Source organism: Lycium barbarum, chromosome 6 (assembly GCF_019175385.1).
Source record: "Lycium barbarum isolate Lr01 chromosome 6, ASM1917538v2, whole genome shotgun sequence".
NCBI classification, from domain to species: domain Eukaryota; kingdom Viridiplantae; phylum Streptophyta; class Magnoliopsida; order Solanales; family Solanaceae; genus Lycium; species Lycium barbarum.
Window position 1 is genome coordinate 63,211,108 of NC_083342.1, and position 25,685 is coordinate 63,236,792.

At 39.3% G+C, this 25,685-nt stretch overlaps 1 protein-coding gene and 1 long non-coding RNA gene across 4 annotated transcripts; both read right to left on the reverse strand.

The window, feature by feature from the left end:
• Positions 1–1,885: 1,885 nt before the first annotated feature.
• LOC132644057 (probable sulfate transporter 3.5) lies at positions 1,886–8,430 on the reverse strand. Of its 3 annotated transcripts, XM_060360606.1 has the most exons (13): positions 8,055–8,429; positions 7,484–7,691; positions 6,941–7,112; positions 6,784–6,849; positions 6,559–6,672; positions 5,642–5,758; positions 5,412–5,538; positions 4,698–4,984; positions 4,424–4,614; positions 4,126–4,208; positions 3,930–4,006; positions 3,614–3,813; positions 1,886–2,663 (listed from the first exon to the last, which is right to left on the reverse strand). In XM_060360606.1, the coding sequence occupies exons 1-12, from the start codon at positions 8,356–8,358 to the stop codon at positions 3,649–3,651; spliced, it is 1,911 nt and encodes a 636-aa protein (XP_060216589.1). In that variant the 5' UTR covers positions 8,359–8,429; the 3' UTR covers positions 1,886–2,663; positions 3,614–3,648. The 3 variants fall into 3 exon arrangements, with proteins under 3 accessions (XP_060216589.1, XP_060216590.1, XP_060216588.1); XM_060360607.1 differs by lacking the exon at positions 3,614–3,813 and having other exon boundaries at positions 8,055–8,430; XM_060360605.1 differs by lacking the exon at positions 1,886–2,663 and having other exon boundaries at positions 3,510–3,813.
• Positions 8,431–11,058: 2,628 nt separating this feature from the next.
• Positions 11,059–12,640, reverse strand: LOC132599736 (uncharacterized). The gene is made up of 2 exons (XR_009566978.1): positions 12,309–12,640; positions 11,059–11,322 (listed from the first exon to the last, which is right to left on the reverse strand). It is a non-coding gene; the product is annotated as an uncharacterized LOC132599736 (long non-coding RNA).
• Positions 12,641–25,685: the final 13,045 nt, after the last annotated feature.

The window sequence follows — 25,685 nt, forward strand, 5'->3', positions numbered from 1 at the left end:
AAGTTCATGATTCTCGAGACTCCCGTGGCATTATCGATTTCATCATATGATGGTTAATTCCAATGAATGATCTAGTGACGATGGTAATGCTAATGATGATGTTGATTTCATTTATGTATTTTTACGTGTATGTATGTATGTATGCATTGCATCCCACTGATCAGCTGGGGATAATACCGTGTCTACACGGCCGGGCAAGATGATACCATGCTTACATGGTCGGGCAAGATGATACCGTGCCTACATGGCCGGGGGGCAAGATCATACCGCGCCTACATGGCCGGGGAAGATGACACCGCGCCTATATGACCGAGCAAGATAATACGGTGCCTTAATGGTCGGGTAAGATAACACCGCGCCTATATGGCCCGGCAAGATAACACCGAGTCCCAAAGGGGCCGTGTCCAGATATGACCGAAGTATGTATAGTAAATGTATGTGAATCCAAGTGTGTGTATATTATGTATGGATGTGTATGAAATGTTCTTCCTGTAGACGAGTAGTTTACATGATAGAGATCTCAAGAAGAGTACGAGGTATAATTATTTACTTTATCTTATATGATCTTCATTCTGATATCATACTACTATTCATGCCTTACATACTCAGTACATTGTTCGTACTGACGTTCCTTCTTGTGGACGCTGTGTTCGTGCCCGCAGGTGTAGATAGACGAGACGAGGATCTTTCATCGTAGGCTGTCTTCAGGTACCAGTTTTGATTGGTGAGCTCCACTTCTTCCTGGAGCATTGCCGAGTCTGAGTTGCATATGTTTTTTTTGTGACAAAAGCGTATGTCGGGGGCCCTGTCCCGACTTATATACTTCAATCATGTTCATAGAGCTTTGCAAACAGTTCCTGTGTACAGCTTAGTCATAGTGTGACAGTAGTAATGTCGGCATCATGGGTCTATTGTACATATACTTATGCATGATATTATGTTCATATTTAGCCTTTTTATCTTATTGTTTCCATTCGAGACATAGAGGATATTAGTTGTAAGATGGTTCGCTCGGTTTCCGCAAGGTGCCGGGTGCCAATCACACCTTACCTAGGGTGGGGTGTGACAATTGATTACTTAGTTACGATTTGCTTGAGATTGGTTGTCTGCTTTACTTTCGATGTATATTTGAGGACTTGCTAGACTTGTGGATTAGAAGCTTTACTTAGGCTTAAACAGAGATAATTACGATATGTTGTTATCCTTGTTTTAGTGAACTAATAGCGATTAGGTGTAGAAGTAGTAATCGTAGCAACCCTCGTCTTCATTTTCGTTAGGGTCGGTTGACGAAGCTGCTGAGTACCCCTTGTTATTTGTACTGACGCTACACTTGCTGTACTTTTTTTTGTGCAGATTCTGTTCCTGGTATGAGTGGATCACAAGACGTTGTCGGTCGTTGAGGAGGCCATCTAGACGATTCGGGGAGAGCCATTAGCAGATCCATGGCACCGGATCCTCTTCAGTTATCTTATTTTTTCTTTTGTTTTGAACAATTGACGTATTTTCGGGATATATTCCCAGACTTATGTTCCTTTAGTTGTTCTTGTACTAGTGACGCTAGATTCGAGGATGGTTGTATTTATTTCCGTAGTTTTATGACTATAAGTGTTTTAAAGACTTAAAATTTGACTTGCATGTTTATTTCTGCGTAACTCTTTAATTAACTGCTTCAATTTAGGGTTGTAATGGCTCGGTAACTCAGGGGAGTTAGTGCCTTCACGGCCTGTTAATTTTAGTCGTGACAGATAAAAGTGCAAGGGGGTTGGGGGGGGGGGGGGGGGGGGGGGGGGCTGAATTGTAATTTTTTGTTCAGTTAGTCGACTGCCTTGGATAAGTAGTCGACTGTTAACGAGATAAGTGCAGAAACTAAATTACAGAAAGTAGGTGGCACCGGATATTTTATACTAGTTAGGACTCAATGTAAATCCTACTTCAGTCCCCTTGGGTTGCAAGGGTGTTCTCTGCAGCTCTTCATATAAGTTTGGTACAATGGTTGGTTTGAATGGAGCTCCTATGTCTACACTCAAGCACTCTTAATATTTTTATACAATGCCTCACCAACTATACTATATCTCTCATTTCTTTTTTGTTTACACTATAAATTACTCAAAAATACAATGCTTATGAAAAGTAAAGTAAAGAGCTTCGAGAAGTTGAGACGAAGGTATATCCTTTCTTCGTCTCCAATAGAGCCTTTAAATACTTGTTGATGACGGTAGAGGCTCTTTAGCAGAGATGACAACCCAAGAGTGTTGATCCTTAGTAAAAGGAATAAGGAATCCTATTTTCCAAGAATAAGGTTAGAGCTTTTACTGCGGCATAATTTCCTTCCTTAATTTCCATGTGTTCAATCTTCATGTTGCCGAGATGGCTGGTCTTGGTGCTTGTTTCCTTGTTGAAGCGGATTTGTTTGATCTTGATTATATCTTCCTTGATTGCTAGGTGGTGGCTTCCTTCTTCAAGTGATTTCCTTTCCTTTGATACAAAAGAAAGATCTTCAGTAGTACTTGATAGAAATCATGGATGACTTGGAATTTCTAAGCTGCTTCCATAAATAAGCATTAGCCTATTTTTCTTGTATTGGCTTTCCTTCATACAGCCGACTGGGCTTCACATCTTTGTGGGCTATCCAATGGGCCCATCAGCATCATTGAGTATTGTGCCTGCATAGTAAACATGTCATTATTAACATCTTAACACTAATAACAGACACAGAGCATAAATTTATGAGTAAAAAGTTACTAAAATTGTAATAAATAGTAGATATGAACTCATACTTTAAAATATAATGTGTTCAATGCTAAGAATCTTAAAATTGAACCCATAGAAATTAAATCCTAGATCCGCCTCTGAAAGAAACAATAATACGACATTAGGGGTTGTATTACTTCTTAAGTAGTCGTCTCTCAAAATACGTATTAATCCTGTTACCCATATTTTTTTTGTGCTCGGTAGCTTATCGAAAAGACTTCATTTGTTTGTGTGTTGTAGGCTTGTGACACTTTTTCTGGTTTATTCAGAGTAAATGGTATTTCTCATAAAATTTTAATGGAACATTTTTTGTGAGTTTGTTGTCTCCTTTTTATTTGAACTGAAAATATGTTAATATTTGAGTATTAGAAAACAAAAAGTAAATTTTTAAAGCTCGGACAAATTTACGAGTTAAGTAATAATAGGAGCATTTTTTAGCCAAACTATTAACGGCGGGAGTATTTTTGGACCAAACTATTAATGGGTGATAAATTTAGTGAATTTCGCATATATTAAAAGCATTTTTTTTATTCTTTTCCCTTTTATATATATACGCATTTTATCACAGATATCTAACTTAGCCGAAGTGTGCTCGTGATGTGGAACCCCTACCTTATGAGGTAAATCTGTATGTTAAGCATTTGGTTGCTAACAAATCTCCTCAAGGTTGTTTAACTAGTTTACAAGCTACTCACAACACTATAATTTTGTCATTAACTTGACAAACATAATCTTGAAAAGAGATTATTAGTCAATGCTTAAAGAAAGCAAATTTTGTATTAACCTTGGGATTCATAGAAGAACAAACAAGTCGTCCATAATAAAGGTACACATTTACGATTGAAGAAAATTTAGTACGCACATTTTCAGCTGTCACAATGAAAATGTTAAACTATTTCAAGATTTTTCTCTTTTCATCTGATCCGAACATTTGAGTGAAAATTTGCAGGCATCAATTGCATCTTCAATTGTTAAGAACACATATTCTTTTCCAATGGTGCTTATCGACTCTGTTACTATTAACTTTTCCGTGACTCCCAGCCTCGGATTAACCAAAACCATCTACAAAAGCATTGAAAATTAAGGAGAAGAAAAGTACCCATAAGTCTATGGACTTTCTATACCGTGCCAAAAGTAATTAATTAGAGATAAAAAAAGATTAAAGAGTTTGATTTTACCTTGATCCCTTTTGCTTCTACGCACCTTTGAATTTCTAATAACGTTTCAACACCCGTTATATCAATCGATGTAATACCTGTTGCATCATATTTTTTTGATTCAGTAACGTTACCATTGCATTAATAATTAAAAAAAATAAGAAGGAAACATACTAATATCTCCTTCTTGTTCATTAATCATAATATATATGAGTACCTCCTAATTCTAGTAACAAGTATTCAATTTCATTTCCTTTAGAATCGGTACGTGAATGCTCATCTCTGATCCATCTAAGAATCCTGTGTAATCCATCAAAAAAGATCAAATTAATTATTAGAAGGATAAGATCAATAGCATAAACACACATTTTTTTACCCTCCCAATTTGGAGCATCTATAGTGTTTTATCCTGGACCTATCGATCATGGGTGGAGGTGCTTTACCAACTGAGCAACCCTCACTTGTCAGCTTAATTAAATACACTAGTTTGAGAGAAAATAGAAGAAAAGACGTACCTTTCTCTGATGTAATTGCAATTTGCAAAGTATATAGGAGAAGAAAGCTTGAGAATTAAAATTCCTGGGATGCCATTTGCTGTAGGATATTGCTCTATGTCGCGATACAGTCCAGCTTCTGGTACGCTTCCAAGCTTACAAGTTGCTGGCCTTGCTACATATAGAAGTGCTCTGATTAAGGCAAGTCCAACCTGGAATTAAAGAAAAATGAAGTCATTTCTAGCAATTTAATGTATTTCTTAGAAATATATAGTTTAGTGCTTGCATTGCTTACAGATAACATTAGGCCGATGTCCATGCTTATGAAGGCAACCCCAATAAAAGCAGTCATACAAATGTAGAAATCAAACTTATCGGTCTTGAAGAGGTGGTAGGCCTTGTCATAGTCAATTAACCCAAGCATTGCAGACATGATGATCGCGGAGAGAGAGACGAGGGGCGTGTAACTAAACAGAGGAGCCAAGAACAACAATGTTAGCATCATGCATATTGACATTACCACGTTTGACATTGTTGTCTTGCATCCGGCGTTGAAGTTCACTGCTGTTCTAGAAAATGGCCCTGAAAATAAAACATACTCGATATTCTTTATTTTAAATCCACACTTAGCTAGTGTATAAACTTATTTTCCAAAAAACATGTATTGGCGAATCTAGCAATTTAAAGCAATGGGTTCAAAAATATATTTTAATTTGTTTTCATTATACTTTGTTCGGCCAAAAGCAAGAGATTCACAGGTAACATGTCCTAGATCGGGCTCTCTGCAAGAGATTCACCATCAGAAACTGGTCATTGTTGTTCACTGTGCGGACAAAGTCCCACATTGATAGCTGAAAAGATTAGGAGCCAACAAATAAGATGTAGAAATCTATTAATGGTGAGAGACTTTTGAAGAAAATCATGCGGGCTTGGCCCAAAGCGAACACTATCATATATATCTTAGTAATATATGGCTCTGAGCTTGATTTTAAGTGAATAACTATATTACCGGTGGTCAAGTAGCATGAAGCCAAAGATCCAAAAATGTTCATGAGACCAATGGCAATCATTTCCTTGTTGCCATCAACTTGTTCATTTCTGATGATGGCAAAACTCCGTCCAATGGCTATTCCTTCCTAGAAAAAATTCCATACAATCTTAATAAACACGTTTTTTATGATTGGCAACATAGAAGATTTTCTGATAAATGAAGCTCATATGGATAAAGGGTGTACTTACAGCTAGAGAAATCACTGCTGTGATGACTCCTGCTTTTATAGGTGCTGATATGTACTTCGGATTGAAATTTAAGAGATGAATGGATGAAGGATTTATTCCTTTACTCAAATGTCCAACCTGTATTATATATTCAGTAAAACACATTCCAAAATATATATGAGACAAAGGGACTATTGTTACGTTAGAAGAGGCACCATAAGAACGTTTTCTTTGAGAAAAAAACAAAAAAAAATATAAATAAATAACGCCCACAGCGTTGTCCGTTTTCAACAACAGTATTTTTTGTCCATATCCTTCGGCGCGTGGAAACAACTTGAATACTTTTAAGTCCAAATCTTCAAAATTGGCTCTTTCTTGTTAGGTGGAAGTCCACTCATAAATAGATAAGCCATGTAAAAGGGATTTGTCTCAATAATAAACTGTAGTGAAACAATACCACACACCTCAATAGTCATTCTACGACATCCTTGAAAGAAAAAGTTGAAAAAGATCATAAGTGCACTCCCAATTTATATGAGAATGTTTACTGGGCACTAAATTTAAGAAAGAAATGAAGATTTTTAAATCATATTGTCTAAAACAAGCCCAAAAAAATTTTGTGATTAGAAATCATTTCATTAAGGTAAAATGGAAATTTTAAAGTTAAATTTTCACTAAATATTATTTTTTTAACTGATTAAAAAGGAAAGAGTGTAGTATAAATTGGGACGTGAGAGTAATCTTTTCCAAACTTTGACTCAATAAAGATTGCAAATTTAATGTTTCTTTTCTCCCATATGCGCCTGCCTATTCCTGTTCTAAATCTTCCTTTTTCTAGTTGGTGTACGAATTCGTCAGCTTTTATTTATGTTCTATCTGCACATTTCATATTATTAAATACATTTGGAAGGGGAAAAAAGAAATGAAAAAATGCTTACGATTTGGATGCCATGTTTTTCAGCATGGGCGAAGTAAGCGAAAAGGCAACCAACTATGACAGTTACCATTGGAGCTATGGCTGAAACCCAAAATAGCTTTGGTTTCTTGTTTTTCTGCAAATTGGATACATCCATTCTTTTTGTCAGTCCTTTTTGATCTATGCATGATTTGACCCAACATTTATTTGTACATACCATGCATACCAATATATTGGAAACACTCACCACAAATCTAGTGAATTGCAGGAAAATAAGGAAGATTATACCAACAACGGCACTCTCCCACTTCCACTGTTCAATAAATATACAAACTAGATAAGAGCCAAAATATATATGTACAGAAAGAAAATTGTATATATACTATAATCCAATGAGCTAGAACCTCTTTTCTGTTGTGGAAGATAGCACGTAAGACAGAGACCACATCAGTATGGGTAGTGAAATGTTTCAAACCAAGCATGCCCTTTAGTTGCTGCAAGCAAATAATTATTGCTGTCCCTCCCATAAATCCAGTTATGGTTGAATGTGATAGAAAATCTACCAAAATCCCAAGTCTGCACAAACAAAATATACGTGTAGTCTAGTACTCACACTAATATATACTCCATTTGTCCCAATTTATGTGATACACTTTCCTTTTTGATCTATAAATAAATATATATATATATATATATATATATATATATATATATATATATATATATATATATATATTTCTATATTTAAAAATAATTTAACTTCAAACTTCCTCTTCTACTCTTAACGAAATGATTTAGAGTCACACAAATATCTATGACATGTTTTGGATCACAACTTTCAAAAAATTACCTTTCTTTCTTAAACTCCGTGCCTAGTAAAACAATATCACATAAATTGAGACTGTATATGTATATATACACATTGTAGAAATGAATAGTATATATACCTTAGCAAACCCAGAGCAGTCTGAACCAAACCAGCGAAAAGAGTGGCGGTGAAGACCAAACTGAGATAGAGAGGCATATTATCGTTAGCCTTCACTTTTTCCTCAATGGTTGCTGCAATAAGCAACGAGCAAGCAGCCACTGTCCCTACAGCAAGGTGCTTTGAACTTCCAAAAACCGCATAAATAAGAGGAGGAACAAAGCTCGAATCTGCATGCAAAACGCAGAGATAGACTCAATCTTGTCGTTTGTATATATCTTGATAGTTGAGAGAATTATGAAAATACTCCCTCCATCCCAATTTAACTGTCTTACTTTCCATTTTAGTCTGTACCAAAAAGAGTTTCTATATTTTTATAAGTTGACAATTCAAACATCTTACATGGAAAGTTTAAAAACACAAGATTCAAAGGATCTTTTAGTATATTACATAGTTTAGCACACAAGATTCAAAAATCTCTTTTTATTTCTAAAACTTTGTGTCCAGTCAAATTAAGACACTTAAATTGAGACGGAAAGAGTAGTGTGTGCATATATATGTATATTCGAGGAAAAAAATAAAACGTAGCTTACAAAGTCCAATGATTGGAGGAATGTTTGCGAGCTTTGCATAGCTTATCCCTTGAGGGATGGCAAGGCTAGCAATAGTGATTCCAGCAAGAAGATCATACTTGAAGAGCTTCAAACTGTACTTTGGTAACCATTCAAAAATTGGAACAAAGTATTGAGTCCCCTTTAGAATTCTACGTGAAAGTGGCTCATTCTTGAATTCATGGAATGGATCATCTGGAAAAAATGTTTCTTTTAGGTTTGCTTTTAGTGATGTGCCAAAGCTTCTCGGCGTTGCATAGTTCACCCTATGCCAAGAACTCGTCATGCTTGAGATTAATATAGCTATGCAGAAGAAAGAAAGAAAGAAAGAAGAGTAGTTTATAGGCGGATTTTTGTTTGAATCCTTTTATGCATATATATAGACTCAAAAAAGTAGGAAAGTGATGCAAGAATGACGCTGAGTAGAAAAGTTATTGGAAACACGTATTTAATTGGGAGTGTTTATCTTAATTACCTTGCGTGATCTTGACTTATTAAAAGACAAAATTTCTAGTATAGTGCAAATTATATATACTGTTATGTCCTATTAAATGGACAAAGAGAATTAACTGATGGCTAGTTAATTAGCATAACGTGATATGAATCAATTCCTGTTTACGTGAGTATGATGCTTCCGTTAGTTAAAGTTCTTATATCATCAAGAGAAAGAAAGCTCATAGAAAGGACATACATATGAAACTGACCTTTTATTTATCTCTGTTTGTTAATGAGCAGAGTATATGTTTCTAGGAAAAGAAAGTAATGACTTTTATTTGTATCGTTAGTGATTAGTCATTTTTTAGAGAGTTGAACAAACTAAATCTCTATATTGTCGACCGCTTTGTAGGTCTCACTGCTTTACCCCCAAATAGAAGTAAATAAGTGAACATAAAATTTGATGTATTTTGATAATCAATCCTCCAATTACCATTTCCATAGATAAGAATTGACAATCATCGAGGCTGATTTGTTCGTAATTCTTTATTGACTAACTTCCCCACTGGAGCACGCACTTCACCCAAGAGAAATTTCACAGGCCTTCCCCCCCCCCCCCCCCCCCCCCCCCCGCCCCCTCTCCTCCACTCAAACCAAATAGCCCTCCATGCTCCTCGTTTCATTCAGGGGCGGCTCAACCCCTAGCTGGGCCACTAAGGTTGCCTTAGACCCCAAAATAAAAGAGGCCCATATAATATATACATCTGAGATTTTATTTTAAATATTAATAAATTTTAAATAAAAAAATTATAAGTATTATTAATGACAAGTATTCATTTTAGATCAACTATTTATTGCCGAATTTGTAAATAATTATTGGCATTGTAAAAGCTTACTTGCATTCGATTTTACACTAAATTAATGAACATGGGAACATGCCTTTACATTATATAATTTATTAAAATCAAATTTGACTTTAATTGATGACTTAACTATTACACCTGGAAGCTATACCCTTAAAATTATTTCATGTTTCATTACTCATGTTCACTTTTCAAATTGAATTGATTTTCACTTTACAACGGATTTTGTAGTTGCTCTGAGCTAATTAGCTCCATATTAGTGTTTTAGACTCACTTTAGAACGAAAAGTTCCAGAAATTTTTTAATAATTACAAATCAATACTCTACTCAATATATTCTATTAAATAAAAATATTATAAGAAGTTGATTATAACAAAATATTAGTTCGAATCTTTGCATCTATAACACTAAAAGAAAAAAAATCATATATATAATTTTAAGGTCTCAAACTAAGATTTCACTTTAGGCCCCCTAATCCGTTGAGATGCCTCTGGGCCTATGTTCATTACATATCGAAAAAGATAATGGTAGATTGGTAGTGATCTCTCACGCCACAACTTTTACTACTACTCCCCTTTATGTTAATTTATATGCAAACTTTCTTGTTTTAGACAGTTTAAAATATAATACATTTTTATAATTATTAACAATTTAACTTTAAACCTTCCATTTTACCTTTAATAATATGATTTACATTCACACAAATATTGATGACTTATTTTAAGTCACAAATTTCAAAAGTCTTAAACTGTGCTCAATCAGATACCATCAAATAAATTAAGAGGAGGGAATATTTATTTTCTTTTCATCTTCTTTATGGATAAGGGTTTATGTAGGACCCTTAGGATTTGTTGGGGGTAAAACATCTTCGTCTATTGTAATTAGTGGAAATTTTCATGCAAATTGTTTGAGCTGCCTTGATCTCAATATTAATTTTTGATCGTATGGAGAGTTTTGATGATTGAAAACATTGTACAAGGAAGAGTGTACAAAGATATAAGGTTCGTAACAAATCTTCAAAAGGATCTGGTGAACCAAACAACATAGATGCAGGATTGCTAAGAGAACCTTGTCCTTTAGACAAGAGTTGGAGACTGTTTGGTCAACGAAGAAGAAGCAGTTCCAGCGCACAAAAGAAAACCTTGGAGAATTGGGATTAAGACATGAAAACAATTTCATAATTAAACACATCGAATTAGCTTGGGATTAGGATAAGAAGATGCCACATGTGTTAGTCAAATCCATGTCAAACAAGGATTGGTTTTGAGAAATTAATTGAACCAAGTCTTGGTTGTATTGGGAGAACTACAAATGGCTATTCTACTTCTATATAAAGCATTGCATTGATGCTTTGGAGACTTAGCACAACGAGAGAGACTTGAGAGATATAGCAAGATCTATATGAGAGTCTACCAAAAGAAGAATCAACTAGAACAACGTCAAAGAACTTGTTCCTATGAAGATTTATCAATATAGTTCTTGAGTTGCACTAGTTAGATTCGTGTGATCCAAAACTAGACCTTGATTATATTCATGGTGAATTGTAGTAGGTGTTTTTTGTATTATATAGGACTTCATTGACTGGGTAAAGTCATTGATCACACCCCAACCTTAGTAGGGTGGACGGGCACCTGCAAACAGAAGAGCCCAAACAAGTATATAGATAATCAGGCCTACGAGACCTCAGCTGCAAAACACAATACTTACATAACAATACTGACCACAGGTGTCCATCAGTCTACAAAAGCCTCTAAGAGTGTCTGAAAAAAAAAACTTGGTCGGGACAGGGCCTCGGCCTACCCAAATAGCCTGTACGACTAAATCACAAGTGACTCGACTCGGCTACTCCAGGAGGAAGTGGAGCTCACCAAAATTCTGTTGATCAACTGGAGCGTCTACTCCCACCCCCGTCGCCTGCGAGCCTGGACCTGCAACATGACATGTAGCATCCCCTACAAAAGGAACGTCAGTACGAATAATGTACCGAGTATGTAAGGCGGATAAAACTAGTGATAAGAACTAGAACTTAAAGTAAACGAGTAAACCAAGTATAGAAGAACTCTCACTTACCTGTAGGTCGTATTCTAATAAAACGTTTGCCAACTATATTAACTGAAATGCTACAGTAGGTTCAAGTTACATCTACTTGGACACTAGTATCTGTCTTGAAACTACGCTCTGCTTGGGGCGACAAATGGGCCATGAAGGCCGGCAAGTAGGCTCCGATGGCCACCAAATAAGCCCGACGGTTAGCAAGTGAGCTCGGTGGCTAACAAATAAGCTTGATAGCAAATAGATATGCGCAAGCGAACAAATAGGCCGCGAAGGCCAACAAGTCATGATTTGCAACTCAATTAATTTCTCCTACACTAACTCATTCAACTAAAGAACATTACATAGTGCGTACAATTAACTAAGTGATACAACTAAGGGTGGCTTTCCCCTTGAATCTATACTAGTACATAAGCGCACAATCGGGATGATCTTACCAGTAGTGCAACTAGCACAAGAAACTATTTAACTAACAAGTGTAAACCCTGATCCTTAGTTACAATTGTCCGTTTGAAGTCCTTCTCTTAAGGAACCAACCAACGATCCCAAGTATTGTATAACTATCTCGTATGTTGCGATGCCTAATAGAGATTTTATAGGTTGGAGTAAATTCGTCATAACGACCACAACCACCAACAGGCCGATTCATCTACTCTTTACTATACATACACTCTTACACGATGGACCAAATGGAGGACTATGAAACCTAAGGACAAACTTGTGCTTATTGAGTTCTCAATCCAACTATTCTCAACACAACCAACAATAGAACAACCATTAACTACAAGAACTGAGTACCTACAACGATTACGTTCCTTAACATCGCTAGTCAAGTACGCTTTCTATTGACTCATGCCAATTCAAAGAAATGATAGTCATTACATACCTCGATTCGATCTTCGAATGACCACAACGACTCAATCATTCAAATAGACGTTTAACCTTACATACTCATACGAACTCGTAAATGTCGAATCAAGCCTTGGTTGTTCCCTTTCGAACCTCTCATAACTTTACATCTCGATGAAGTAGCCTTTCATCCACTCGTTTAAGAACAAAATGGATAGCTAAAATGAGTTACAAGGTTGTTGTACGTTTTTCTTTCTTAAGATCTAAATTGAGAAGGTCTAAAAATGGAAAGAATGGAATGTTGTTGCATACGTTTTTCTTCCATAAGTGCCAGGTCCAAATGAAATGTTCTCTCATAAGTTTATCATCCTAAATGGATCGTGGTCCACCCATTCCAACACATGCACTAAGTACTTATAGTTATGAGTCATATGTTACTTCCTCCCAAGATGTCATGCCACTCACCACTGTATCTATTAATATTAATAAATAATGGATATTTTATAAAAATTAATACATACATTAATACTTCATACAACATTCATGTAAAAATATATATATATTTTACCAAATTCTAATTTTCCCAATAAAATCTCACGAGTACAAATTTTTGTACTATTAATTCTCAAAATGGGAAAAGATAATTTTCTTATGAGAAAATAATTTCTATCTTTATAATGAATAAAATCCCATTTATAAACATCACGTCATGTATATAATTTAAAGCCTATCTAAAAAGTAATAAATTTAACTACTATATAAAATCATATTTATCAAACTTTTTACAGAGAATTTTCACTTAAAAGAAAATACCATATCCAAAATAATATCTAACAGTATCAAGAATGTCAATCTTACGGGGTCTTGTAGCTATAACCTCATGTACACCCTTAATCCCTTCCAACTCATATGGCTTTACTACAACGCATCGTAACGCTATGGTACGGGATGCTACATCCTTCCCCCCTTTAGGAACATTCGTCCTCGAATGGTGCACTGTAAGCCTGAGCTCTGACAACGATTTGTATATCTAAGGCATGTCTGATCTGATAAAGACCTTGCGATTACTTATCGCTTTTGTCTTATTCACAAAAAGAGAGATAACTTCTTAAAACATTGCTCTACTGCAGGATCTGAGATCGATCTAAAAGAAGAGTAACCAATCCTAAATGCCCTGTAGCCCCCTGTTTATAAATGTGGTGCACAACACATTCATAAACAAGACTCTATCGGACACGGCTTTATAGACTCCCTAGGACACGACCTGCTCTGATACCACTTTGTCTATGGGGTGGACGGGCACCTGCAAACAGAAGAGCTCAAACAAGTATATAGATAATCGGGCCTACAAGGCCTCAACTACAAAACACAATACTTACATAACACTACTGACCACAGGTGTCCATCAGTCTACAAAAGCCTCTAAGAGTGTCTGACAAAACAACTTGGTCAGGGGCCCAGCCTACCCAACTAGCCTGTACAGCTAAATCACAAGTGACTCGACTCGGCTACTCTAGGAGGAAGTGGAGCTCACCAAAATTCTACTGATCAACTGGAGCATCTACTCACACACCCGTCACCTGTGAAACTGGACCTGCAGCATGACATGCAGCGTCCCTAAAAAAAGGGACGTCAGTACGAATAATGGACTGAGTATGTAAGGCGGATAAAACTAATGATAAGATGTCACGACCCAACTGGAGGGCCATGATGGGTACCCGAAGCTGACTACCGAGCACCACCCATCATACTACTATCACACCTAACCTGTACACAAATAATCTCCAAGATGATACTTACTACGAATTGATCATAAACTATTCCACAAAACATGCATGTATACATAAGCCCTCATGGCAACAAAAGAATAACATACTAAAAATATACTAGAGGGTCACATAACATCTACTACCCATGCATATGTATCTACGAGCCTCTAACTGAGAAACTGAAGTCATGAAGACGGGACAGGACCCCGTCGTGCCCAAGTATGTACATCTACTACCCATGCATATGTATCTAGGAGTCTGGGTCGTCTCCCTGTCTACTTGTGGGCATGAACACAGAGTCCATAAAAGAAAAGGACGTCAGTACGAACAATGTACTGGGTATGTAAGGCATGCTTCATAACATCATAAGGAAGCAAGAGAATAAAAGATAAAGAGATGACCTGTGACTGCTTGCCTCTTAAGGCGGAGTCATGCATGCAAGCTTATATAGATAACAACATCATATCATATCATACATTGCTGCGGAACGTGCAGCCCGATCCATTTATCCATGTAGTCATCATATATCGATATATTACCGCGGAACGAACGACCCGATCCATTTACCCATATATCCCGCGTCCGGGATGATATTATAATATACCAGCTGATCAGGTGGTTATGCGTATATAACGCCTCACCTATCCCCATGTCCCCTATATACATACATACATACATATATATATATATATATATATATATATATATATATATATATATATATATATATATATATATATATATATACATACATATATATATATAATATAGGTAGCATGCATGAGAACCCATGTCCCCTATATACATACATACATATATATATATATACATACATATATATATATATATATATATATATATATCATATATACATACATATAATATAGGTAGCATGCATGAGAACCCAAATAAAAGCTACACTTTATCGGAGTGACGTAAGGTCGTGAACCTCCGATTACATTATGGAGTCATCATCATCGTTATGTCTCACCTTAAAGGAACTAAGATCATGAGGTGAGACAACAATGAAGAATAGCATCAATGAGATCATAAATATAAAAATATCAGCATCATGAAAACATCATTATCATCATCACTGTCATGGAACATGTCTCATAAGAAGCCCTTAAAGATCTTTAACTTTCATCTTTAGGGATGTAAGAAGGTCATGGAAATATAGAGAAGAAATTATAATACAGGAGTCATGCCTTGAAAGAAGGGGACTAGCCGTACATACCTTTACGTCTCCTTAACTATATCAGCTAAGCTCTCTCCTTCCGAGCTCACGATTCTACATACAAAATATTCGTACTTGAATCAAATAATCGGAAGTATACTTAAGCTTAAACTAAATCGACTAAGGGCTAACGAAAATTGGGCAGCATTTCCTCTATTTCGACAACTTTTTTCCATATAATAAAATAGCTCCCAAACATCATAACAACACTCATAATATCATAATACGTAAATCCCTTCGAGTTAGACATTATTCGACTTCCGAATTCACCTTCAAAATCCTCCATACCCATAACTACAATGCAACCTCATGTCCATCTTTCATATAATACTTCCTCAATATCATTAGTGCCATTCGTAATAATATTATACTCATATTACACCATGACTCATAACTCAAACTACCTTTCAACCCAACATACCATTATTAGCATATTTGAGTTCATATTCCATATTTTTTCCTAATTCAAATTCTTCAACTGCTCAACACCATCAACGACATGAAACAATTGTAAAAATCACCTTTGGTTAGGTAGGAATGGTCTTTGGATGGAAATACTCCACTTGAGAAAAGCTCAACTTCAATACCCAAAGAGATTCTTAACTTCTATTAACCCTAAGAAGCATTCACACTCTTGATTCTACAATCCTTGATGTTTAATCTTTGTTTTTTCTCTTGGCTATGTGTTAATGTGATATAGAGAAGTTTGTAGAGGTTTAGAGAGTGTTGGAGAAGTGGAAATGAGAAAAATAAAAAGGGATCGTGCGTACATAAAAATAGAATTCAGACCCGACCCGAAACATACTGTCTACTATACGGACCGTATAAATTGTCCGTATAATGGACCGTATGTTTCCTCCATAAACTTACCCCTCACTGGCAGGGTTCTACGGTCAGGTATACGGGCCGTATAAATTATATGGTCCGTATATATGACCGTACAATCCGCCATTCACTCCGAATTTGTCCTCGTTGTTTTGTTTGATCTCGAATCCTCTGGGACCTTCTTGGCACTTGTTTAACACTTTCTTAACAATCTAACGAACCTTATAACTCATCCCCAAGGCCTTACTACATATCTGTTAGCTCGATGACTGTAAAATCCTCCCCAAACACAACTTATACTTCGCTTCCTTTGACGAACCTAGTTCCACTGAGTCATATAACTTAAAAATCTTATCGCATATACTTTAAGGTTTCCAATCACCCTCTTATAGTCGTGGGAGCTTCATGTTCGTCTTAAGCTTACGTTAGTCTATTTATGACTCAACGACATAAAATTTCCGAGGTGTAACACTCCCCTCCCCGTTAGAACATTCGTTCTCAAATGTTAAATTCTCGGGAGTTTTGTAGAAATTTTGCCAGTCTCCCCTGTATTTAGTGTTATATCCTGCATTTTCGAACGTCGAATTATTTGTAAGCTGAGGTGGGGCCCACACGTCAAGATTTTTTTTGGGACATGTGACAAATTATATGAATCACATATGTGAAGTTAAACACAACTCAAGAAGGACCCTTGGGCCAAATCAAAGTGGAAGCCCTCCAAAAGGACAATTTAAGGAAGCATTTTCGGATGATCTGACTTCTAGGGGGCAAACACGGTATTATAAGTTTGAAATTTGGGAAAACGTCCAGAAATAAAAGTTGTAGATAATTGCATTATCTTTCCATCCATAGGTCGTAGGCCCTCATACGATATCGAGATCAAAAGTTATGACCGTTTTACTGAACGGACATCCAGTCAGAAATTTTAACCCTGCGCGCACGCGCCCAGAGGGGGCGCGAACGCGCACGCGCAGAAGGAAATCATTTAACTCTACGCAATCGCGCCAGAAGGAAGCGCGATCGCGATGAGCACTTTTCCAGCTGCTTCTGGCAGCTTCCAAAACAATTATAAAGAGGGGGAGACCCCCTCATTTTCAGTCCAAAACCACGAACACCACCCCAAAAATCCCAGAAAATTTCCCAACTTTCCACCACCAAATTTTAGCCCAAACCAGGTATAATTTCCCAATTTCAGTCACTGCAGAATCGTATGGCAGTGCGTTGTGGCATAAAACTAAGGTGAAAAAGGGAAGATACAACAATATTAAAAGGAGAAAGGTATGAATCTCTTCCTATTTGTGTTAATACTAGTTTATTTACGAAGAAGACGCGATTAAATAATTGTATACTGAGTTAATTACTTATAAAAGTTGGAAAATAGCGTGTGGGCTGTTTTATGGAATATGTTGATATGAAAAAGGATATTATTGATGTTGGTATTGTTGTTGTGTTGTTGACTGCTGAATTAAAAATTCGGGCTAGGCATATAAGCAGGGGAGATGCTGCCCAAATTTCTGTAGACAAATAGTGAATTAAAGAATGCTAAAAGTCTTACTATTGACAATTGGTAAATGTGACCATTTGTAGATTTTGAGCGAAACGGGAATTGAATTTGGACAAGCATAAGACGCAGCTAAGGTATGTAAAGTCTTTCCCTTCATTCTTAGGCATGTTCTGAACATAATAGGCTCGGCCGCGAGCCTTAAATACGACTCCATTCCTCGGAATTCGATATGGAAATCTGCTCCAATTCCTTCAGTAAGATTGAAACTATGTCCTTATAAAATATCTTTAAAGTATGCTTTTGTACGAAACCTTCCTAAACGGAGTCGGAATACTTTCGAATGATTATGGATGACCTCATAAGGTCTTTTATCAGTAATTTATGTATCTTGCCTCGAGTTGGTCCGTGGTGGGCCCACGGAGCCCCGATACCCCATGAATGATCTAAATTGCCTCATTTCCGTCCGTTTTTCACAGGCAACATCTGAACTATCATCTTGAACATAATATGAATGTTTTTATATAAATCTCACAATATGGTTTTGATATCTGAAAATCTAGTTCGGGTTATGATCTGTCGTGCCTCCCCAAGTGACGTGTAGGTGCGTAGTTTGAAAACTATCTGAATACTTTGATTCGATCTGCCAGTTGGCCTATTTCTGTTCCGTTGAATCTGTACGACGATCTGTACGTATGTGGTTTTTCATTAATCAGTTCGTGCATGTGCTATGATTCCTTTCACCGGATCCCGGGCCGGTATGTATATCGTGCGGATGGGTCGCCGAGCCCCATATGTGAATTCTGAAGTATGATGTGTCCGGTTTCGGGGTACTGTGGTATATGTCCGTCCTCGATTACCGAGGATATATTATGAAGTATGATGTGTCCGGGCTCGGGGTGCTGTGTTATCTGTCCGCCCCCGGGTATCGTGGTTATGTTATGATGTATGACGGAGATCGGAGAAGAATTTCTGATATATGTTGTGTTGTGGTGTCAATGGCAGGAGTGGCGACCACGTTCCTGTACCCTATATACGATTCTGTCTGTCCGTCTGGATTATCTGTCCGACCGGTTATGATTCTGTCTGTCCGTCTGGATTATCTGTCCGACCGGTTATGATTCTGTCTGTCCGTCTGGATTATCTGTCCGACCGGTTATGATTCTGTCTGTCCATCTGGATTATCTGTCCGACTGGGTATGATTCTGTCTGTCCGTCTGGATTATCTGTCCGACTGGTTATGATACTGTCTGTCCGTCTGGATTATCTGTCCGACTGGTTATGATTCTATCTGTCCATCTGGATTATCTATCCGACTGGTTATGATTCTGTCTGTCCGTATGGGTTTGGATTCTGTATGTCCGTATGGATTTTGATTCTGTCTGTCTGGACCACGATTCTGTCCGTCTGTCGGGACTATGGCTCTGTCCGTCCGGCTTATGATTCTGCCTATTATATTTCTGTGCTTCTGGTCCAGATCATGATTATGTTTGATATATTTCTGCTTTACATACTCGGTACATTTTTGTACTGACCCCCGGTTCTTCGGGGGCTGCGTTACATGCCCGCAGGTACAGACGCACCTGGAGATACGCCGCCAGTTTAGGGCATCGGTTCTGCAGTTTGGAAGAGCTCTCTTTGATCCGAAGCGTGTACTTTTGGTATATATCTTTTGTCTTCTGTATTTTCTGTATGTATGGTTACTCTGGGTACGGCGGGGCCCTGTCCCGTCATCTGATTCTGTATGTCTGTAGAGGCCTGTAGATAGATATGTGGGTTACGGGTTACATCTGTTCAGGTAGGTACGAACGATCTTCCGACTCCGTATGCATGTTAGCCTCATCGGCTTATCTGTGGATTTCAGTATGTTCAGGTTTGCACATGTGTACGCGTGTCGTATCTGTATTAGCTCGAATCTGTAAACACTTATTTTGAAAACAAAAAATTTTGTATAATACGCCAATTCTGATAAGTAGGTACGTATGGGTATCCAGTTAGGATACCAATCGCGGCCCACGGGGTTGGGTCGTGACAGAAGTGGTATCAGAGCGGTTAGTCCTCGGAATGTCTACAGGCCATGTCTAGTAGAGTCTTGTTTATCGATGTGTTGTGCACTACATCTATAAACAGGAGGCTACAGGGCATTTAGGATGTTACCCTTCTTTGGATCTTAGATCGTGCGATAGAACTGTATTAGTAGGATGATCCTCTCCTAACGATCTGTTATGTTTTCAGCGATGCCTCCGAAGAAGGCAACAGTTGCCCAGAAGGGCAAGGCGGGGGTTGAGGCAGGAGAGACCAACCGGGCCCAGAGAGTTACCAGGGCCAGTGTGCAGCCTGCACTTGGGGATGTGCCCCCATCATCTGGATCTGTTACACCCCCCTAGCCGGAGGATATCGGAGCAGCAGAAGCTGCTGATCAGGAGACGGCTCCACCGCGAGCTCCCGAGGTTCCAGTGCCCGAGCCTCCAGCTCCACAGGCAGGGGCGGGGGGCAGGGCTATGAGAGATGAGGTCCAGTTGTTGACCACGCTGATGGCAGAGCAGGTTCGTAGACATGGATTTGGGGGTGGTCGTGCGGACAGATATGAAAGCTCCAGGGCTCGTGAGTTCTTGACATGTAATCCTCCAGAATTCTTCGGGACAAAACCTGAGGAGGACCCCCAGGAGTTTATTAGAAAGATGGAGAGCACGATACGGTTGATTAAGGCTTCGCCGACTGAGTCCGTTGAGTTGGCTTCGTATCGGTTATACGAGGTAGCGGCGAACTGGAATGAGTCTTGGCAGCTCTCCAGGGGCGACGGAGCTCCCCCAGCAGTATGGGCCGAGTTTACTAAGGCCTTCCTTGAGCATTTTCTACCTCCAGAGCTACGGAGAGCCAGGGTTGATCGATTCTTTCATCTGAAACAGAACGGTAGGAGTGTTCGAGAGTATAGCCTGGAGTTCGACTCATTGGCTAGGTATGCACCCGCTATAGTAGCAGAGATGGCCGACAGGGTGCACCGGTATGTGATGGGGCTAGACCCCTATTTGATTGATGGTTGCCTAGCGATGGCTTCCCAGCCAGGGATGCATGTTGCCCGGGTACAGGCATATGCCCAGGGCATGGAGGACCGGCGTAGGGAGCGTCGGCCTGATAGGGGTCCCGACAGGAGCCGGCCTAAGAGAGCCAGATCGGCCGGGTATTCAGGGGGATTCCAGGGTGAGTTTTCTCAGTGGCAGGGTAGCAGGTATCCGTCCCAGCCAGCATACAGTACGCCTCCACAGTTTTCGGGACAGAACTCCATGGCTTCGAGTTCGCGAGTAGATGGGAGTTTCAGTCAGATGGGGCCATCCATACCTCGGTGTCCTCATTGCAGGAGGCGCCACCCCGGTGAGTGTTATCGTGCCACTGGTGCCTGCTATTCTTGTGGCCAACAAGGCCATACGATGAGAGAGTGTCCATATAGGGGTGGTCCAGGTGGTTCAGCCTAGCTTACCGGGTCAGTTTCTAGCTCATCCCCTCCTTTGGCAGCCATACGCCCCACGGGGTGAGGGGCCCCAACACCAGCACCAGCGCCAGCAAGTCGTGGCAGAGGTCGCAGTGCAGCTTCGGGTTATAGCGGTCCTTCGAACCGCGTATTTGCTTTGACCGGCCGGCAGGACCCAGGAGCGTCTTCCAGTGCACACCCAGGTATGCTACTGATCTCTTTTGAGGGATATGAGTATGAACAAGTCTGTATTTTGTTACGTCATGTGATTTCCTTCTTCCGGGTACTAGTAAGGGTAAGGTAATGTCTAACTCGATAGACACCGAGGATTCAGAAGGGCGAAATGATAACTGTACGGTTTAGCTCGGGGTGGGACCCACTACGAGAATTTTCCGAAAATGTACCAAGATCCCGATTTGCCCTAAATTACGTGACAAAGGTCGTGCGGGGCGGTCGACGAAATTATACTAGCCGTAACGCATCAAAATGCATGAAAATTTCGAGGTTAAGCGTGCTAAGGCTAGAGTAATTCTGGGATGGGTGACCCCCCTGGGAAGGAAAAAAAAAAAAACCTGTGGTATTATTGTCGGGATTAATAATGAAATATCGATAAGGGAAATTTTCATAAACCACTGGAGCCTTAATAAGAGTGGTCCGATTCTGATAAAAAATCTGTTTGTTATACTTCTACACTTCTGATTCTGAACACGTTTCTGTTTGACGTACCTCTGTACGATTGACTCTGATTACGAATTTGTCTGACACGCCTCTGTATGTCTGACTCTGGATACGAATCTGTCTGGTACATCTCTGTACGTCTAACTCTGATCGTGGATCTGTCTGATATAATTCTATACGTCTGACTCCGACTACGAATATGTCCGACATAGTGCAGTACATCTGTCTCTGATTATGGATCTGTCCGATATGCTTTTGTGCGTCTGGCTCTAGTTATGAACCTGTTTGATGTAACGTGAAATTATGATAACGTTGTAAGGAACCGAGAAGTGTGACAAGAGGTGAAAGATGTTGATGGCAATCGTAACGTTGAAAGGAATTTTGAAGGAAAGAAAGGAACCTCCCCGAAGTGTCACGAGACCCCCTAAGGTCAATCGAGCATTCGAGGACGAATGTTCAAAGGGGGGGGGGGGGGGAGAATGTTATATCCTGCATTTTCGAACGTCGAATTATTTGTAAGCTGAGGTGGGGCCCACACGTCAAGATTTTTTTTGGGACATGTGACAAATTATATTAATCACATATGTGAAGTTAAACACAACTCAAGAAGGACCCTTGGGCCAAATCAAAGTGGAAGCCCTCCAAAAGGACAATTTAAGGAAGCATTTTTGGATGATCTGACTTCTATGGGCAAAAACGGTATTATAAGTTTGAAATTTGGGAAAACGTCCAGAAATAAAAGTTGTAGATAATTGAATTATCTTTCCATCCATAGGTCGTAGGACCTCATACGATATCGGGATCAAAAGTTATGACCGTTTTACTGAACGAACATCCAGTCAGATATTTTAACCCTGCGCGAACGCGCCCCGAGGGGGCGCGAACGCGCAGAAGGAAATCATTTAACTCCACGCGATCGCTCCAGAAGGAAGCGCGATCGCGATAAGCACTTTTCCAACTGCTTCTGGCAGCTTCCAAAACAATTATAAAGAGGGGGAGACCCCCTCATTTTCAGTCCAAAACCACGAACACCACCCCAAAAATCCCAGAAAATTTCCCAACTTTCCACCACCAAATTTTAGCCCAAACCAGGTATAATTTCCCAATTTCAGTCACTGCAGAATCGTATGGCAGTGCGTTGTGGCATAAAACTAAGGTGAAAAAGGGAAGATACAACAATATTAAAAGGAGAAAGGTATGAATCTCTTCCTATTTGTGTTAATACTAGTTTATTTACGAAGAAGACGCGATTAAATAATTGTATACTGAGTTAATTACTTATAAAAGTTGGAAAACAGCGTGTGGGCTGTTTTATGGAATATGTTGATATGAAAAAGGATATTATTGATGTTGGTATTGTTGTTGTGTTGTTGACTGCTGAATTAAAAATTCGGGCTAGGCATATAAGCAGGGGAGATGCTGCCCAAATTTCTGTAGACAAATAGTGAATTAAAGAATGCTAAAAGTCTTACTATTGACAATTGGTAAATGTGACCATTTGTAGATTTTGAGCGAAATGGGAATTGAATTTGGACAAGCGTAAGACGCAGCTAAGGTATGTAAAGTCTTTCCCTTCATTCTTAGGCATGTTCTGAACATAATAGGCTCGGCCGCGAGCCTTAAATACGACTCCATTCCTCGGAATTCGATATGGAAATCTGCTCCAATTCCTTCAGTAAGATTGAAACTATGTCCTTATAAAATATCTTTAAAGTATGCTTTTGTACGAAACCTTCCTAAACGGAGTCGGAATACTTTCGAATGATTATGGATGACTTCATAAGGTCTTTTATCAGTAATTTATGTATCTTGCCTCGAGTTGGTCCGAGGTGGGCCCACGGAGCCCCGATACCCCATGAATGATCTAAATTGCCTCATTTCCGTCCGTTTTTCACAAGCAAGATCTGAACTATCATCTTGAACATAATATGACTGTTTTTATATAAATCTCACAATATGGTTTTGATATCTGAAAATCTAGTTCGGGTTATGATCTGTCGTGCCTCCCCATGTGACGTGTAGGTGCGTAGTTTGAAAACTATCTGAATACTTTGATTCGATCTGCCAGTTGGCCTATTTCTGTTCCGTTGAATCTGTACGACGATCTGTACGTATGTGGTTTTTCATTAATCAGTTCGTGCACGTGCTATGATTCCTTTCACCGGATCCCGGGCCGGTATGTATATCGTGCGGATGGGCCGCCGAGCCCCATATGTGAATTCCGAAGTATGATGTGTCCGGTTTCGGGGTAATGTGGTATATGTCCGTCCCCGATTACCGAGCATATATTATGAAGTATGATGTGTCCGGGCTCGGGGTGCTGTGTTATCTGTCCGCCCCCGGGTACCGTGGTTATGTTATGATGTATGACGGAGATCGGAGAAGAATTTTTGATATATGTTGTGTTGTGGTGTCAATGGCAGGAGTGGCGACCACGTTCCTGTACCCTATATACGATTCTGTCTGTCCGTCTGGATTATCTGTCCGACCGGTTATGATTATGTCTGTCCGTCTGGATTATCTGTCCGACCGGTTATGATTTTGTCTGTCCGTTTGGATTATCTGTCCGACCGGTTATGATTCTGTCTGTCCATCTGGATTATCTGTCCGACCGGTTATGATTCTGTCTGTCCGTCTGGATTATCTGTCCGACCGGTTATGATTCTGTCTGTCCGTCTGGATTATCTGTCCGACCGGTTATGATTCTGTCTGTCCGTCTGGATTATCTGTCCGACTGGGTATGATTCTGTCTGTCCGTCTGGATTATCTGTCCGACTGGTTATGATACTGTCTGTCCGTCTGGATTATCTGTCCGACTGGTTATGATACTGTCTGTCCGTCTGGATTATCTGTCCGACTGGTTATGATTCTATCTATCCGTATGGGTTTGGATTCTGTATGTCCGTATGGATTTTGATTCTGTCTGTCTGGACCATGATTCTGTCCGTCTGTCGGGACTATGGCTCTGTCCGTCCGGCTTATGATTCTGCCTATTATATTTCTGTGCTTCTGGTCCAGATCATGATTATGTTTGATATATTTCTGCTTTACATACTCGGTACATTTTTGTACTGACCCCCGGTTCTTCGGGGGCTGCGTTACATGCCCGCAGGTACAGACGCACCTGGAGATACGCCGCCAGTTTAGGGCATCGGTTCTGCAGTTTGGAAGAGCTCCCTTTGATTCGGAGCGTGTACTTTTGGTATATATCTTTTGTCTTCTGTTTTTTCTGTATGTATGGTTACTCTGGGTACGGCGGGGCCCTGTCCCGTCATCTGATTCTGTATGTCTGTAGAGGCCTGTAGATAGATATGTGGGTTACGGGTTACATCTGTTCAGGTAGGTACGAACGATCTTGCGACTCCGTATGTATGTTAACCTCATCGGCTTATCTGTGGATTTCAGTATGTTCAGGTTTGCACATGTGTACGCGTGCCGTATCTGTATTAGCTCGAATCTGTAAACACTTATTTTGAAAACAAAAAATTTTGTATAATACGCCAATTCTGATAAGTAGGTACGTATGGGTATCCAGTTAGGATACCAATCGCGGCCCACGGGGTTGGGTCGTGACATTTAGGCCCTACCATCCTGTCACAGCAACCGAAAATAACATCGCCACACAGGGCTATAGCATCAACAATAAGAACAATGGCCACTCACGAGCCAAAAGTGATAAAGAAAACATTTCATACTTGGGAACACTGGCTTTTGATCTTGAGTCTTCTTTGGGGCGGAAATAACTGCGGATACTTGGAATTCATAACTTCTTCTGCTTCCCAAGTCATTTCTTCTTTGTTATCATCCTCCATAAAACTTTGACTGAAGCCACTTCCTTGTTTCTGAGTTTCCGCACTTGCCTATCCAGTATGGCAATAGGCATTTCTTCATAATCCAACCTTTCAATGATTTGGATATCACTTGTGGGTACTATT